This window comes from Dromiciops gliroides, chromosome 6 (genome assembly GCF_019393635.1).
Source record: "Dromiciops gliroides isolate mDroGli1 chromosome 6, mDroGli1.pri, whole genome shotgun sequence".
NCBI lineage: Eukaryota > Metazoa > Chordata > Mammalia > Microbiotheria > Microbiotheriidae > Dromiciops > Dromiciops gliroides.
The window spans coordinates 36704723-36723380 of record NC_057866.1 but is presented as its reverse complement, the minus strand read 5'-3'; the positions used below and the strand labels follow the sequence as shown (position 1 = coordinate 36723380).

At 47.8% G+C, this 18658-nt stretch overlaps 1 protein-coding gene across 1 annotated transcript in view; it reads right to left on the bottom strand.

The window, feature by feature from the left end:
- Window positions 1–18658, bottom strand: part of ABTB2 (ankyrin repeat and BTB domain containing 2) — a 191837-nt gene that overhangs the window by 40895 nt on the left and 132284 nt on the right. Inside the window, exons 2-3 of the mRNA XM_043971339.1 lie at window positions 11392–11538; window positions 4213–4426 (exon numbers count right to left, since the gene is read on the bottom strand). Coding sequence (XP_043827274.1) covers window positions 4213–4426; window positions 11392–11538 — 361 coding nt within the window. The remainder of the gene's footprint in view (window positions 1–4212; window positions 4427–11391; window positions 11539–18658) is intronic.

Genomic DNA, 18658 nt, shown 5'->3' with positions numbered 1-18658 from the left:
TGGAATCATGGGGATTAGGGGAGAGAGAACCCGGAGACCACAAAAGCCACCGAGCTGCCGCGTCGGGGCCGGGGGGGGAGGACACGGCGGGTCCCTAAGCTGAGCCAAGAGCAGCTACACACAAAGCAGCCTGATCTCGTGGGTGAGCTCTGTTCTCACTTGGCTGCAGCACTGACTCCTGAGGCCAAGGGCCTCCAGTATTTGGGGGCTTCCATCGAGGAGGCTCAGATGGACCTGGGCTTATCGGATCAGAACTCAAAGAAGGAACCCTGGGGGTCATTTAGTCTAATCCCCTCATTTTACAGATGAGGACACTGAGGCTCAGGAAGGTGAAGTCACAAATGTTATGGGGGAAAATGGGGTACCCACAACACTGAGGTTTCTAGAATAAGAGGTAGACGGCCATTAGAGGCTGTGCCGGCCAACCCTAGTGTCTGTAAAATGAGGGGTTGGAAAAGATGACATCTGAGCTCCCTTCTCCCTCTAAACCTAAGACCCTCTTAGACCCTCCAGGACTTTCACACGACAGAAGTGGGAGCCCAGTGTCCTCTGTGGAGCAAGAGAAAGCAGTGTTCATACATGGAAATGGAGGACCGACTAAGAAATGGCCAAGCTCTCCTATTTTTCCTTTGCCTTCCCCTTGCTCCAAAGTCAGGTCTTGGTTTCAATGAGGCCCCATATCTGCCTCCTACTGAAAAATTCCCAGATCCACCTCCCTCATGTCTGACTCCACACTGTGGGAGTTCCCCGGCAGGTCAGATGTAGGGAGTGACGCAGGGGTTGGGGGTGGGGGCAGAGCCTGAGAAACAACCACAATGATGGGTTCTTAGATGGTGGCAGCTGCCAGGCTGCCACCCAATCCCAGGGAAGCTCACGGGGTGCAGCCACTCTGCAAGACTGAGGTTTCTCTGCCTGAGACGATGACAGAGACTCTCTGGAATGACACCTGGTAAGGTCTGAGCCCGCAGGCACATGAGGCTTTGGGATGATGAGAATCTGTTTACTCACTGTCTCAGAGCTTGGTAGTTTTGAGAGAGATGGGGCAGTGGAAATAGCAAGAGATCATAGGTCTCTCCAGTGCAGGTTGTGCCCCTGAACTGGTCTCGTCCTCTCAGTGTGGCTCATGAGCAGGTTGGTCTTTTACTATTCCAATAGCAAGAAATCTTGACCCTTCCCTTAGGATGTAAAGACTGCTGAGAGCAAAGACTGTTTGGTCTTTGTGTCTCTATGGCAGAATACAGTAGGTGCCTAATGGGTGCTTATGGAATTGTATACATGGTGGGCCTCAGATCATACATTGGTTAATTTTGCTGAACTGCGGCCTCCCCACCCTTTCTCTTTTTAATTCGCCAATACAAGGGATGGTTCCCTGGGCAGGGGAAGAGGGAAGGCTATCTGAACCTGACACAATATATTCTCTGTGGAGCAAAGGAAATTGTTCATGGAAATGGAGGGGTCACTGGGAATACTTGAGTAAGAAATCTTCAAGCTCTCCTATTTTTTCTTTTTCTTCTCCTTGATCCAAAGTCAGAAGGTCCAGGTTTAAGCTAGGGCAAGCATCTCCCTCCTGCTGGAAAATTCCCAGATGCACCTCCCCTCACATCTGACTCTACAATGAGGGAGCCTCCCTGCAGCGTCTGGTGTTTATAAGATAGCGATGCAATTTTAAAAAATAACTGCTGAATTTGTAAAAATGCCTCCTCACTCATGTCATTCACTAGCTTCCCCCAACCTTCCTTCTGAGGTCCCCCAAGCTTCTATATTTCTCCAGGCACTTAGAGGTCTCCTCTAAGTGTACTCACTCTGGCCAGGCCTGAGCACTATAGTGAAACTGGGGCTGACTGGACCCTTACAGGGTCACTTGTGGCCTCAGGCAGGACCATGCCTCCCCTATGGCTCAGGGGTGGGCTTCTGCTCTCTTCCTTTTGTTTTTTTGTTGTTGTTGTTGCTTTTTGGTTTTTGGTGAGGAAATTGGGGTTAAGTGACTTGCCCAGGGTCACACAGCTAGTAAGTGTCAAGTGAGGCCGGATTTGAACTCAGGTCCTCCTGAATCCACTGTGCCACCTAGCTGCCCCTTCTGCTCTCTTCCTTAAGGCTTCCAGAGGGGATCATCCCCTGGAGTATTGTCTCCTGTCTTTATACTCTGTGGCTCCCAGTCAGAAAGGTCCTCTCCCCCAACTCCCACCCTGTCCCTGGACCCAAGCCCTGGGAAAGATCAGGCCAAGGAGGTCTGCTGTCAGCACTGGCTTCATTTTTCTCCACAGGCCACAGACCTGCTGGGCTTCTAGCCCTTGAGCCTGTGGGGAAAGCATTTCACTGACCAGCTGTGGTCCCTTGCTGGGGTCTTTGGTGGACAGTAGACAGGAAGGGGCCAATCAGGTGTGAAGGGTGGTGTTGGAGAGATGGTTGCGGTGAAAACCAGACAGCTCAGAAACAGAAAGGTCTTAGCCATGACATAGAAGAGTGAATATCCTCACACTTCCCAGATACCGACTTAGTCACACACACTTCTGTGTTTGTATACACACGTGCTTTGGGCACACTGGGTGATGTGTGTATGTGTGTGTGTGTGTGTGCGTGCGGGGGGAATGTTCCTCAAAACAGGAAATGAGTGATCAGTTTCAGGCAGCATGTGTGGTGACAGTTATTCAGGCTGTGTGGTATAGCCCAGACAGGTTAGTTGGAATGGGTTGGTGGTGATGATGGGGGCAGAGGACAAAACAGATCTCTTCTCTTAAGTGGGAGTGATTAGTGGGCTAGACGTCTGTTCTACCAGCAGAGCTATCTGGAAGGACAGCTCCATATCCCCACTGGGGTTGACTCAACCCTTCTGAAGCGAGAGGCTCTTAGGAGAGAGAGGTTCTGGCTCTTTACACCCTTCCCCCCTGACAGAGCCAAAGAACCATCCCTTTTTCTTTCTATGACCAAGAAGGCTGGGGTTTCCCCACTTGCCTTTTGGCCATGACTGAAGCCTTTCGGCTTTGCACTCTGACTGGGGTTTGGGGAATTAGTCACCCTGTAAAACGCAACCTACTTGGCTCTATTGAGAGATCGCCTCTATAGGGAGAGGAGCTCATCCAGGCTACCACCTAGACATTTCTAGGCTACCTTCATTTTAGGGCCAAAATATGTGGGAACTGTCAATTCTTTCTAAACATTGGCTTTAATTTCCTATGTAGGCACATAGTGATGACTCAGAAAATACCTTGCTTGCAAATAAGTTTGTGTAACATACAGGGCGGGGTGTGTGTGTGTGTGTGTGTGTGTGTGTACATATACATATGTAGATTTTCAAACTCCTATGTAAAACCACCCCCGCCCACACCCCCCTCCCCAATATATCTCAAGTCCTAACCCCAGTCTATAAGACCCAGGTTCTTAACTTGGGGTCCCCAAGGGATCTATCTGTGTGTGGATTAGATTTCAGGGAGGGGGCAGTGTGTGAAGTAGATAGGAGAAAGAAGTACAACTTTTTTTTCACCAATCTCTGAATTTTAGCCTTTTCTCTCCTTATTAAGTGATCTCTAAGGTCCTTGGATCCTCTGATTTGATGATGCTATCTGGGTGAAAATATCAGCTTCTCTTCTGCGATTAGAAGCCCCCTTGACATTGCTTCCTATTTCCAGACTGGACACTGTCCATCAGCAGCCAGGTCTTGGTCACACTAATGGGGTTGGGGAAGGGGAAAGACTTTGCTAATAGAAAGGGTTTTGTTTCTTGGAATTTCCCATGAGTCCCGCTCTTTAGGCCTCTGTCTGACCCATCCTTGTATGGTTGTGTAATGGAAAAAAACAACTGAGAACTGGAAGAGAGGAGAGCTGGGTTCTAGTCCCGATTCTGCCACCTAACCCCATGAGTGATGACTGATCACTCTGTGCCTCTGTTTCCTCTCTTCCTATTGAAAGAGGAGATAATCTCGAAGTCGTTTCCAGCTCTAGCATCCTGTGATTTGGGATCCTAAATTAAACCTATTCTGGAAATTTAGCTATACATCCTGGCTGGGCCCAGAGCCACCTTGGAACTGCCAATTTTAGCCCCTGCCTGGGCTCACATACACTTTGTGGGAAGGCGCTGGCACCAAGCCCCCCTGCCCCCTGAGGCTCTGGCCCCTTACCCAACTGATTCTGCCAACAAGCGTCTCATTGAATGCCATGTGCAGGACCCTCCCACCCTACACCTCCCCCAGTGCCCATTCTGCTCCAGCTGCCCTACCGTTCATTATTCAGGGTCATTCTTGGCGGGTCCAGGTTGGGGTTCTCCATGGACTCCATCTGTGGGCAGCGCAGGAAATAGTAGAGCGTGTGGAGGGCGTCGGGAGACCAGGTGATGGGCTGCTGCGGCTGGCGGGCCTGGCGGGCCGGGCTGGTGCCTGGGCACAGAGGATGGTGGCACTGCATGTGATGCATAGCCCGGGACACCAGATCACCTGCGGGGAGTTGGGGGAGGGAGACAGGAGAGAGAGAGAGAGGAGAAAGGGGAAAAAGAATCTGAGTTTTCATCCCACGTGCTTCATTTCTCCTTTAGGTAAAGGTTCTTGGGCTGCTGTGAGAAAGAGCTTCCTTCTGGTCCTAATTATTATTTACCCCCAGAGCTAAGAGGCGAGGGTGAAACTGACAACCAGACACACAACACCAATTAGGTTTGCCTTTCACTTACTGTCTTGACTTAACAGCTGAATTAGACACTTGGCAGGGCCAGAGGTCTCCTTGGGAGCTTATGCTAATATGGTTTCTCTTTCATCATCCCTTGCTCCCTCCCCGCCCTGGCAAGGTTTCCTCCATCTCTTGTGGCTAAGGAAATCCATTGCTGTCTCTTCTCTCCTTATCTCTCTCTGTTTCTTTCTCGTTCTCTCGCTGTCTCTGTTTCTGTCTCTCTCTTCCCAATCACCTAAAGGAGGCTGTTGATTTAGGTCTTAGGCTACCAACAGAAGTCCTATCGGACTTGCACGCTGGGGTGAGGGGCAGGTGGGAGACAGAGGCTACATTCTCTGTACCTGAGAAATGGGTGTTTTTGGCCATTCAGCCTGGTCGGAAGGAACACCAAATTTGGAGAGTAGGACCTGGCTTCAAATTCTGGTTCTGTAACTTGCTACCTCTGGGACCTCGGGCAAGTGAATTCATTTCCCTGAGCCTCAGTTTCTTTACTTATAAAGTGAGGGTGTTGGATAAGATTGGCCTGCGAGATCTTTTCCATCTCGATCTATGAGCCCTCCTCAATTTCCTTCTACCAGACTGACCTTAGGTGAAGGGTCTCCATTTCTTCTCTGTAAAGTGAGTGGGGGTTAGACTGGGTGATCCCTAAAGTCTTTCCCAGCTCTGAATCCTGTGATATGTGCCCCCTGGTAGGCTCTCAGACCCTTAGATTCCCATGACCTGTGTTGATTTCCAACCCCCTTCAACTTTCCCCAAGCTTTGGACAGGAAATCTCCCTTCATTGTATGGCTGGTGACAATGCTGAGAAAGGATGGGACCAAAATAGCTCTGGGCACCTGGGAGCACCTCAGCTCTGGGAAGGAGTGGGAGGTGGCAGAGCTTGTATGTTCCGGGTGGCCCTTTCTCTGACCCCTCCATCAGCTCTGGAGAATTCAGTAGTTTCTTCCACCTTGCCCACAGAAATGCAGGCAGAAGGAGGCCCGAGGCAGAGAATGTGAGAGTGACTTTTGAACACTGAGAACATCAGAGATTCCTATCTGGGTTGGGTTGGGGTGGTGGTAGGTTTCAGTCCTAGATTCTGTCCCTGAACTGTCATCAGAGTATAGCTTTAAAGCTGAAAGGGCCCTTAGAAGCCACTTCGTCCAACACCCTTCACTTTTCAGATGGAGAAACCGAGGCAGGTAATATCTTGTCCAAGGCCACGCAAGGTATAAGTAAGCAGCAGATCCAGGATTCCAACCCGGCTAAATCTTAATTTATTTCATTCTTTTGAGCCTGACATTTAACCCCTGATAGAATTAATTCACTCTTAAACCTAACCTCTGGACAAGGAAGGTATAGTCATTGCTCCAGCATATTTGGATCAGGCAGAGTTCCTGCTAATGAGTTTTGCTGGATGCAGGGGATGATTGGCAAACAAGCCTGGAGATTGGCGCACATCTCCTTGCCCCCCCCCCCCAGCTGATGCCCCCTTCACCCTCTGGCAACTCAGCTCACGACTCATTTCCTTCAGTACCAGCTGAGAATATCTGGGGATCCATATTCACATACTCCCCCATGCTTGAGTTGGCCCAGGGCAGGCAAGGGGTGAGGGGAGGAAGCCGCCTCACTCAGAGGCCTGGGATACAAACCTTCACTTGTGTTCTAGGAGAGCTCGGTGTATTAAAAGGAACATTTAAAAGGGGAAAAAAGCCCCTCAAATGAAAGCCGGCTACTAAATGAATGACACAACCACCCAGCTCTGGGCCCAAGGCTCACACTCATTAGCACACAGATGATGGAGTTGGAGAAGGCAATGCCAGCAGCAGCAGGTCCCACCCCACCCCCCTTTCTTCTTCTTTTTTTAAAATTTCCATTTTCCCAGGTTGGTTTTTGTGCTTTAAAAAAAATCATGAAAACTAAGCTGGGAAAATGCAATCATTCTGGTTAGTCCAAGGCCTAGAGTTGTTTTTTTTTTTACTTTTTTTTTTTGGTGGGGCAATGAGGGTTAAGTGACTTGCCCAGGGTTACACAGCTAGTAAGTGTCAAGTGTCTGAGGCCATGTTTGAACTCAGGTCTTCCTGAATCCAGGGCTGGTACTTTATCCACTGTGCCACCTGGCTCCCCGTGGAGTATTTTTAGAATTACACTTCTCTCCTCAATTCTCATTTGCTGGGGGAGTCTCCTTTTGGAAGCCAAGTGCCCCAATGAGGGGCAGCAAAAAGAACCTGGTTGTTAAACAGCAAGGCCTGGCCCTGCCCTCTGGCCTCCCAGGGCCTGAGCAACTTGCTTAATCAACCTCCTGGCCAGGCTGGCTTGCCTCTCAGCCTTTCCCCTCTACGCGGATCTCTCTCAGCTGTAATAAGTTGAAACCTGGCTCCCGTTTCTCCCAGCCCAAATGTCATAACTCTTGGCAAGGCTGCAGGAAGGAAAAAGCCAATAGCATCAAATGGAAACCGTGTCGAAATGGTATTTCAAAGGCACAACAAAAGAGAATTAAAACAATTTTTCTGTTATTGAAGGAGAAGTCTTTGGCAGCCCCCAGCCAAAATCCAGAGCTCGGGATTGGGAACTGGCAGCAACTTGCAAAGGTCTTGCTAACACATAGAGACAAGCCACTTCCTCTTCTCTGAGCCTCGGTTTCCTTACTTGTAAGAACAAACTGGTTACTCTAGAGGACCTTTCCACTTTAAAATCCACGATCCTATGAAAGGGGGTTGAAGAGGCAAATGGAACCCGGGGTGCTTCTGAAGACCACCCAAGGCTGGAGCCCTCCCACGCCCTGCTGACACCTCCAAAGGGATGAGAGGCAGCCCAGGCCTGGGCAGTCTCCATGATTTTAAGTAAGGACAGGGAGGCTCTGGTGCCAGCACTGACTGGCTCTCTGAAACCTGGCATCTTCCGGACTGTCTGTCGGCTTGGACCCAGAGACAAGAGCAGGCTTTGAAGTGTTCTCTCACCACACGTTCTTCCTTATTTACTAGAGCCTTTTTCTCAATTTCTCATTAGACTGAGGACCCAGGGCTCTCCAGAATACCAGGTCACCCTGGCTTTTTCCTGGACTGACCCAGGGGTGTGCTGGGCCTAGAGTAGGAATAATAGCAATAGTGAACATTTGTATAGCACTTACAATATGTCAGGTACTGTGCTAAGTGCTTGATAGTTATTCTCTCATTCGATCCTCACAACAATTCTGGGAGGTAGGTGCCATTATTATCCCCATTTTGGTAATGAGGAAATGGAGGCAGATAGGGACCAGGTGACTTGCCCAGGGTCATGCAGCTAGTAAGTATCTGGAGTCACATTTGAACTCAGGTCTTCTTGGCTCCAACCTCAGTGCTCTGTCCAGTACAGCGCTACCTAGCTGCTCTGAAGGACTGAAAGCTTGGAGGTCATCCAATCTCACCCTTTCCATTTACTGAGCAGGAAACAGAGGCCCAGAGAGTGGAAACAACTTGCTTAAGGATGCACAGCTAGTTAGAAATGGCAATAATTACATTAACAACAACAAAAATGGCTGTTATTTATCTAGTGCCTCACATTTTCAGAGCACACTAAGCTGGGACCCAAACCCAGGAGCCCAACTTTGAACTTAGAGTTTTTTCCACTCCATCTCCCTGTCTCAAGGTGAAGACTAGAAAACAGATACCAGCGAATGGGGTATACAAAGCCTGATGGTGAGGGCTCCCACAGGTCCCACACTAGACTTTTCAAACCCCTTTGTGATGCATCAGATACAAGGAGCTACCAGGGAAGTGGAATTTAGAGCAGTCCTCATTTAACCGGGTCGTTAGGGAGAAGTTGGGTTTCTTCCCCCCCCCTCCCTTTTTCTTCTTCTCCCCTCCCCCTCTCCATCTTGTCAGGCTTTCCCAGGTGGGGAGGGGTGAAGAACAAAGAGAAACTTGCCAAGTTTCCTCTGAAGTTGGGCCCATACACAAGGAGACCGATACTTCTCAACCTGTCTGGCAGGCTCAGTAAGGTGCAGACCTTCAGGGAGCTAATGAGTGTCAAAGCCTTCATGGGCTTTTTAGGGACCAGCTGTTAGCAGAGTGCCAAGTATCACCGGCCTCGTTCTGTTCTCTGGCCTGCTCTCATTGAGGCGTATCTCCCTGTCCCACCTCCTCCTCCTTGCTGGGACAGGACAGGACAGGGGTGGGGGGTCAGAAGGATCCAGGCTTTGGGGAGGGAGGGGGGAAGAGGGATGGTCAGAGGCGATCTACCACATCAAAGAGCCTTCTCTTTTGCCTGTGATGAGTCAGCTGCAGCATAATGGAAAAGCATTTACCAGGTGCTTAGGAGATGCCAAACAGGGTGCTAAGTGCTAGAGATAGAAACAGAAACATCAAGAGAGCTCCTAGTCTCGAAGATTACCCTCTAATGGGAGGATTTGACCCATAAAGCGGGGCTCCCTTGCAGATGGAATGGGCCGAGAGGTATTCAGGTAGGGAAAGCGGCAGGGCAGATGGCAGGGCCCCAAGGACCTTAGAGAATAACGAAGGGGGCAGATGGTCCCTTACTAAGAGGATAGAGGGTCCAAGGTCATAGCAGATTGGGACACCACAATAACTCCAGCAGAGGTATGGATGTCGGAGTCAGCATCCAGCTGACAGTGGGCACACTGTGCCTTTTGGGAACTGGGCAGTGAAGGTTGGTTGGGAAAGGAAAGGTCCGTGATTCCCCTCAGCTGCAGCAGGTGGTACCAGGCTGTCTTCTGGCTGACCACTGGTGACCACTGGGCTAGCCTCAGCTTAAACAGGCCAAATGATCTTGTGGCAAAGCAGCGGGGCAGATCCCAGGCATTCCACGAGAGAGAAGTGGCACAAGCGGTCAAGAGGAGGTGATAGAATGACAGAGTGCAGTGAAACCATTGGGAAAGCCAATGGAAGGAAGCCAGGCTTTCCCGCTCTTCCCATGGACCCTCCTTCCCTCTTCTCCATAAATGCTGCATTGAACTAGAAAGAATTTTATGTTTGATTCTGGCCCAGATCAAAGTGACCCAAAGAAGGCCAGTGCCTAGGCCATGGCAGCCTTCATGGGGCAGGACTGACCGCACGTATCTACAATGGGCAGGTATGTCTGGATATGTAGCAGAAAGTTGCTTGGGATTGCAATAAAAAGACCGAGTCGTCCATGTGGACTTTGACACCTACTCACTGTGCAGTCTGGGCAAAGTCAACCCAACCTGTTTCTTCACTGCAAAATGCAATGATAATAATAAATATATTTGTTATATTAATCATCCATACTTAATATAATTAATCACTATAATTATTTTTTTGTTTGTTTTTTTGTAGGGCAATGGGGGTTAAGTGACTTGCCCAGGGTCATACAGCACTCTAATTATTAGTAACAAATATTTAGATAGCACCCTAAGGTTTTCAAAATACTTTCCATATATGATCTCATTTGATTCTCACAACAACTTTGTGAGGCAAGTCCTCCTTTATTTTTATTTTGGATTGGCTCTATGATTTAATTGGGAAAGGGAGCTCCCAATGATGAACTCCCTTTGCCAATGTAGATCAATCCCATTTCTGAAATTAACAGTTCTATATCATTGATTGAAGGCACTAAGAGGTGAAATCTGAACCCAGGTCTTCTTGACTCTGAAGCCAATTCTCCACCTGCTAAGTCATACTGCCTCTATTTAGGAGACAAGTAAGTACAAATGAGGAAACCGGAGCCGAGACTGGTCAAGTGATTTGCCCAGGGTCACATGATCAGTAGGGGGCCAGAAGCCGATTGAATCTATGCCATTTAGTCGATAAACATTCATTAAGTGCCTACTATGTGTCAGGCACTATGCTAAGTGCTGGAGATACAAAAAAAGACAAAAGCCAGTTTCTACCCCAAGGAGCTCACAATCTAATAGGGGAAACAGCAAGCAAACAAATATATCTAGCTGTCTGCTGTGACTATCTACCTCTGAAGTACTATCTAAATGTAAGAATCGGGTCCTTTTCCAGATGAAGGACAAACAACAACAATCTAAATGTGAGTGAGTGATCGATATCATCACGGCCACTAAGTACTTTTAGACAGTAAGCACCAAGTGCCACAGCCCATCATCAAGAACTCCCAGATGGGCTGCTGCCTTGGGACTTGTGGCGCCATCGATGGGTAAATATTTGTTGTTGACAAAGGTCAGTAGGGAAAGAGATTCCTTGTTTGAATTCCAATGTAAGAGACTCCATAACCTGCTGGGTCCTATCCCTCCCATTCTTGATGATGGACAGGGTCATCGAAGGGGGAGGAGGAGAGAGAGGGGGAGGGAGAGAGAAGAGTTCTGAAGAACCACAAAGCTCTGTTATTCTCAGTGAAAGGTCCAGGAATCCATCACAACCTTGGAGACCAGCAGCTGGACTTGATGGAGAAGGTAATGGGAAGGTCCTGCCTCAATATTGCTTGATTTCTATGATTGGTCGATTCCTTCTTTGTGCTCTAAGCACATCTATCCATTACTTCCCCAATCTTCAGCTGCCCGAATGATATCATTGGGATGGGGAAGGCAACTGATACGTAGACATACTCAAGAGGGATAAGGATGAGTGAGAGCTATGGTGGGACTCCTGGAGTTTCGCAATCCCCAAATCTTCATTGTGTTGGCTTTACTGCTGCTGCTGATTCAGAGGGAAATATTTCTGAAGCTAGGGGGAAGTAAAGGAGAAGAGAAAGACCATTTTCCAGTTTCTGTCCCCAGTTTCTCTGCTGCTGTCCCCCTCTCCCTTATAATCATGCCCACAGTGAACATAAAACTCACTCAGTTCAGAGATGCTCCCAACACAGGTGGCCAGCAAGGACTGCTCTAATGTCCGGAGCTCCAGCTGGGCATAGGCATCTGCTCGCTCATCGTTGCCCATGGAGCCGTCATTGTAAGGGCTGAAGTATGCAGGCAGGGAGAGGACACCTAGGGAGGAAATGAAGTGGGATGGTTACAAACTGAGGGACAGAAAGGGGACAGGGGGCCACGAACCCAAGTCACAGCATCTCAGTGCCCAACAAGCCCTCCAAGGATGAGCATACACCTTGATAGAACGTCCTCTATGATATACATGCCAGTCACCCAGGCTCCGCTTAGGCTGCCCATTCCATGTTGGGGTGGCACTAATTATCGGGACATCCTGCCTTTAAATCTGCTTCTTTTCAATTTACAACCATTGTTTTTAACACTGCCCAGTGGTGATAAGCAGAGCGGGTCTAATGCATCTTCCATATGACTTTCCTTAAATATTTGAAGACAACTAACATGTCTGCTTCACATCTCCTCCTCTTCCATCCATCCATCTATCGAGCCATCCATCTTTTTACATGTTGCTTCCCCCCAATAGTATGTAAGTTCATTGACAGTAGGAACTGTTTCACTTGTCTTTGTATCCTTGGTATCTAATGTGGTGCCTAGCACAAAGTAGGTACTTAATAAGTCTTTACTGAAGTGAATGAGGTCATAAACTAAGGGGCTGACACATTTAATCAATATTAACAATTTCTCTCTGTATGTATATATATGCATATATGTATGTATGTGTCTTATGGGGAAACAAGTGTATCTCTCCTCCTCTTCCTCTTTCTCCCTCTCTCCCTGCTCTCTCCCCCTCCCCCTCTCTCCTTTCCCCCCTCTCCCTCCTCCCCTCTCTCTTCCCCACTCTCCACCTCTCTCTCCCTCTCCCCTTCTTCCCCTCCCATCTATATACTTGTCTCCCCATTAGACAATGCCATAAGCTCACTGCAGGTAGAGATGGCTTCATTTTTTGCACTCGTAGCCTCAGCCGCTGGTACAGAGTCAGGGCTCACTAAATACCTGTTGACTGAGTGGTTGGTTCCTACAGAGCAATGAGTCAAAGGAAACAAAGCCCCCTCTCTGGTCCCATGCAGTGAATTCTCTTGACCCACTAAAGAATCCCTGCATCTGAATAATGCGTTCCAGAGAGTTTAATGGATTGCTGCTGTAATAAATCGCCAAGCCTCTTCACCTAGTCTCATATCCTGACTCTATGGGAACCTCGAGGTCCTTCTCTAGTTCTAAAATAACCACATCTTCATCCTTCTGCTATCTCCTACCAAGGAGTCACCTTACTACATAACCCCCAGTAGAACTTTTGTTCCCCCAGCTTGGAGGGTTTGGAGGAAGTGAAGCCTCAGTCCTGCCCTGAACCTTGGCCCAACTCTCCCTGGTTTGCTCCACATCAGCTCTGCCGTTGTGCACTGGCCCAAGCCTGTCTTGGTTGGGCCAGGGACTGGTTACAACGCTGTACCTCTCCAGCCCCCTCTTGCTAGAAACAGATCCCTTCACATCCTGCTGTGGCTTGGCCAAGAATTACATCAGGCACTTCCTAGAAGGCTCGTTCACTCAGAGAAGGGCTCAATCTGCTTCCCCCAGGGGTTTTGAGCTCTGCAGAGCTGCTCCCTAAAAGGGAAGCCCTTGCAGCCAGCTGTGTAACCAGAATAATTAGGAAGTGGGAAATTAGAACAAACCCAAAAGAAACAACAACAACAACAAACCCCAATCCCAACCCTGGTTAGCCCCTAAACCTGATAACTCCAACTCCTAGTGGGTCCAACCAGAGTGGACACCTCTAAGCTGTTCCAGGCAGACCCCCGTCACCATCTTTTCTGTGTAATCCTAAACAACACTGGTGAAATGTGGATAAAATTTACAGCCTTTTGGGCAGGGGAATGGGGAATTCAGCCAGATTTGTCAAAGGCTTCAAAGAGAGCGACAGAATTCTAGCAGAGTCTAGGAATAGAAACCGGGCATCTACGCCCATGATTCTTTTCCTTTCCTCAATCTCTACCCCCAAGGGGCTCTCACTTCATATTGTCAGGAAAGCAATGGTTATGGCATAAATCAACATTGGACCTAAGTCTCGATTTCTTCTTCTGTAAAATGAAGATCCTAGATGGAACACCTCCGTTTCCAAGCTTCTTTATCAATTGAACTAAGATCCGTAAAGTGCTTACATTGATAATTACTAATTAACCTGAGCCTCATACAGCCCCTGGTGTCAGATGATCATGTTTGGGGTTTTTGGGGGGATTTTTTTGGTGAGGCAATTGGGGTTAAGTGACTTGCCCAGGGTCACACAGCTAGTAAGTGTCAAGTGTCTGAGGCCATATTTGAACTCAGGTCCTCCTGACTCCAGGGCCGGTTCTCTATCCACTGCGCCACCTAGCTGCCCCCAGTGTCAGATGATCATGAAAGGGGGAAGCCCCCTGCATTCCCAGTCCAGTTCTTCTTCTTTTTGATGCAGGTAAATTAGCCCACGTCCTCCCTGGTCCTCCCTGGTCCTTGGGAGGTGACAGCAAAGATCTGCCCATGGTCCTTTGTACATCATCTCAGCATTCCCAGCCAAATATTGGTCTGTCCGGTCAGGGCTCAGAGAAAAGACCACCCACAAAAATGGCCTTTCCACAACAAACCCAACAATTCATCCCAGAAATCATATCAACCTTAAAATCCCATTTTATCCCCAAAGAAACAGGATGGAAAATGTGCTCATGTTCCTCTCTCACATTATTTATTAAAAATGGGGATAATGAGACCTGTGGTATCTGCCTCGTAGGGTTATCAATGAGGCACTTTGTCAGCTGGAAAGAGCTGCAGTTATTTAGGGTTAATTATACTTGGGTTATTATTCCCATGCTGTGCTTTGTATGCAAGTTATTATTGGTCTTGGGATCAAAAATCTTGAGGTAGAAGGAACCTTTGAGGCTATTCAGGCTAAGCTCTTCATTTAACAGATGGGGAAACTGAGTCAAGTGACCTGCCCAAAGCCACAAAAGTATTGAAAGTGATATTCTACAGGCTACTTATAACTACCATAAAAAGAAAAAACACACACACCTAAATAAATGGAGCTATTGTCATTATTATTATGATTAATTATTATTATTACTTCCTGCTTTCTCCTTGTATCCTCAGTACCTAGAATAATGATTGGCACATAAAAATTTACAAACAAACATTTGATGACTGATTGATTAATTGGTTGATAAGAGGGATAAGCCCAAAGGTGAGAGGGTTTGGGTTTTTTTACTGTTGAGTTGTTTCAGTCATGTCTGATTCTCTGTGATCCCATTTGGGATTTTCTTGGCAGTTGCCATTTCCTTCTCTAGCTCATTTGACAGATGAGGAAACTGAGGCAAACAGGGTTAAGTGACTTGTCCAGGGTCACACATGTGTCCGATGCCAGATTTGAATTGAAGATGAGTCTTCCTAACTCCAGGCCAGGCGTCCTATCCACTGCATCACCTAGCCGCCGCTAATCTAGCAAGCTACTCTTGGTTTAAATTTCCCCCAATTGGTCAAGGGCAGCAAAGGTAGCTCATCTTACCCAGTGTCTCTGAAGTTATAGTGGGGCACACAGGGAATTACTCTTGTTTCCCTTTAGGAGAAATCTGGCTGGGATTCCCGTCCCCCTGTTGTTTTCTTAGGAGCATGATTCTGGGGTAGGGTAGGGCCATAAGCTTCTGAAAATAAAAATTATATTGCCCCACTAAATGGTTTCCAAATAGTTCGTGTAATCTAATCCCTTTTATTTTTTCTTTTAAAAACAGGCTGCAAATGTTTCCATTCTCAGAACTGGGACTATATAGTAGGTGCTTTTTTCTCCCCTTTCTTTTTATAAGCAAACTTAGGTACACTCCTTGTACATTGGCCTGAAAGGCAACTTTTCCCTACAAAACCCAAGTCAGAGTTGAAGGAGAGCAAAAATTTAGAAAAACTCCATGGGTTTAAATATTGCCTGCCAATCTAAGCCAAAGGAGATTTTTTCTTTTGGAGGAGGAGGAAGAAGGTGAAGAGAAGAGAGAAAAGGAAAAAAAAAAAAAGGAAAAAAATAGACCTGGCTGTGTATTAGTGATGAAGGCAGAAGTGAGGTACAACAGAAAAGTCCCTGGGTTTTGAGTCAAAGGAGCTGGATTCAAATTCAACCTTTGACATTTACTAGCTGTGTGACCCTGGACAAGTCACTTAACACACCTGAGTCTCAAATAGCTCCCTCGGGCTTTCCTACTAAGTCATAAAACGGTGTCCATATGTGGTGTTGGAGTGTGTTCCCATACTTTCCAGCCCCTTTGTGTATTTTTGTAAGATGCTCACAGAACCACAGCTCTAGAGTCAGAACACCCCCTTTTACAGATGAGGGAGCTGAGGCCCAGCAAAGGTCACACAGGTAATGAGCATCCGAGGTGGGACTAAAAGTAAAATCCCCATCAAATTTCTATTTGTGCAACAGGCTTCAGCTGAGATCTCAGTCTGAATGTCTACAGTGGGACTCCCAGGGTAATTCAGTCATAGAGTGCCGGAAGTGATCACCATTACACAGTAAAACAATAATTAGCAGTTATCACTACAACAATCTGACACAGAAAGAGGGAGATCAAAGGAAGAGGAGGGCACATTGTTTGGAGGCCAGCATCTCACATTTCTTGTTGGATAGAAAGGAAATAGCATTAATACTGTATCCAAGTTGCATTTTCCTTCTCAAGCCTATAAGCTCCCTTCTTCCTGCTGGATTTGGGGGGGTGGGGCGGGAAGAGGAGGAGGCTGATGCTGGATCCCCTTTTACTATAAAGCTGCCTTTGTCCCTCCCACCTTGTGCTAAAAGCTACAGCAACCAATTCTTCCACAAGGGCTCCCCAAACAAGAAGGTGAGTCCTTAGATAAGAATAGGTTCTCTGGAAATGATAAGATATCTGAGAGCCTGGGGAAAGAATGCTAGATTTGAAGTCAGAAGTTCAAGGTTTACTGTTGTGACTTGGGGCAAGCCACTTTATCCACTGTATTTATCCATCCATCCATTGATTTGTTTAGTGTCATGCCTCAGTTTCCCTATATGTAGGATGAGAGGATTGGACTGCATGACTTCCAATGATCTTTCTGGCTCTAAATCTACGATCGATTATTTACAATCACAGGAAGCTGTCTTGGGATTCTTCCTAGGGAACTGTGCCTTCCTGCTGACACAAATCACACTTTTCAATGGAAGGAGAAGCTGCACTTTTGCAAGACATTTAATTTAGAGCAAATATCACTTTTACTGCTAGCCAGCAGACAGCTGTTGGGAATCGGAGCGAGGCAAGGTGGCAGCGGTCATATGTTGCTGGTTAAATCTGCCTCCCCCCCACTTTTTTTTTAAACTGAAAACTAATAAAATAGAGTCTGTTCTCAGTCATTTCCCCTCTGGGCAATACAAAAATAAAGCCAGGGTAACCAAACCAGATCAATTTCAGGAAATTAAACCTAAAGGTGAACTTGGGAAAGCAGGAAGAACAGTCTCAACACTGGGCTGTGTGGTCGGGTAGGCGAGGGCCTGGACCCCTTCACCCTTTCCCTTTGAAAAAGATCCCTTGTTATTCAGAATTTATTAAGAGGTCCTGGGTGGCCTCTATCCCAAGATGGAGCATCAGAGAAAAGCCTGGAGGATGGTGATTTTGGAAAAGAGGCCAAGTGGTACAGCGGAGAAAAGGTCCTGGATGTAGAGTGAGAGGCCCAGCCTTTATGATCGTGGGACCCTCCCAGCCAGCTGGCGCTGGCCAGAAAGAATCAGATGAAGCTTCCGTTGGGGATGGGGATGGAGGAAAGTACCAACTCTCGGAATCAGGAATGGATCGAAGCAGTGCAGGGTCAGAGTCTGGGTCAAGGCTTAGATCAAAATGACCAATAGAGTAGAAGACAACAGAAGGGACAGCTATGGGTCGGGTCAAGGGCACTAGAGTCTTAGCCTGGGGCAAACGAACTGGAATGAGAACAGGGGCCAATGCCGACTCCAATCCATCCTCCATTCATTCAGCTATCAAAGTGATTCTCCTAAAGCTCAGGTCTACCCATGTCACCTCCCCTACTCAGTAAACTCCATTGGCTCCCTATCGCTTCCATGATCAAGCACAAAACCCTCCATTTGGTGTTTAGAACCCTTGTATGTGTGCCGCAGGCTCAGCTGGTTCAACAACTGTGCCACTTCGACCAAGATGCTGGGTTTAATCTTTACTGGGGAATGTAGATGTCTCTGCCCCAACTCACTCCCAAGAACGGAGCTTCTGTCTTACAGATGGTGCTGCAGGAGAGACTTCTTTGTTTATGAAAGGCGGCATCATGTTCGGAAGGATAGTGTTTAAGTCCCCAAATGAAGAATGAGTAAAGCTACAGGAGAACAATAGGGGCTTCCTCTGACAGCTGAGAGCTCACTATGACTCTGAAAAGACTTAAAATACTCTAGTGATGATGTTGAAATAAGGGAGGCCTGGCTGCTTTCCAGGTAGATAATGCAATGGAGATCCTTCCTTTAAAAGCCAAAGAGAGAATCAACATGCTGATTATTTCTTTTCTTTTTCTTTCTTTCTTTTTTTTTTTTTGCTGACACAGAGACACAATCTTGGCTGGGTGCCTTGTCCAGGAGCCAGCCCCTCTGAATCCAGGGTCCCCCTCATAGCACCCCAATATGATGGTGACTCAAGGCTGATTCAGGGCAATAGTCATAAGTGAGCTTTCTGGCCTCATTGGGTTGTTGTCTAATACAAGCAGTGATATCACCCAGCCTCACCGAGGCCGTGGGAGCAACAGGGCTGTTCATTCTGAATGCACCCTTCATGCCAGGAGGATAGAGCCAAAGCTTCCCTCCTGGCCTTGGCATGGGTTCTGAGAAAGGGAGAGTCACACAAATTCTTCTCCCTCTTCTCCTCCCCTCTCCCCCCCAGCCCCAGGACCAGGAAGTGGAAGAGCAGATCCTGATGGGAAAGCTGCCAATGGAGGGGTGGGGCAAGGTCAGAGTTTGTGCCCACATGTGGGTCATCTAACTGAACTCCCACATAACCCTCATCCCCACATTTGTCAACCTCCTGCCCTTCTCTCCTTTGCTCCAGTCTCTGATGAAGAGGTGGGCCTTCTTCTGGCCAAAGCCAGCCAGCCCTATAGCTGGGCTTTTGACCCAGGAAAAGGCAGCGTGACATGGTGGGCACAGTGTTGGCCTTGGAGTTAGACAAGATTAAGCTTGGATCCTGCCTCCAACATCACGTGCTGCGTAACCAGG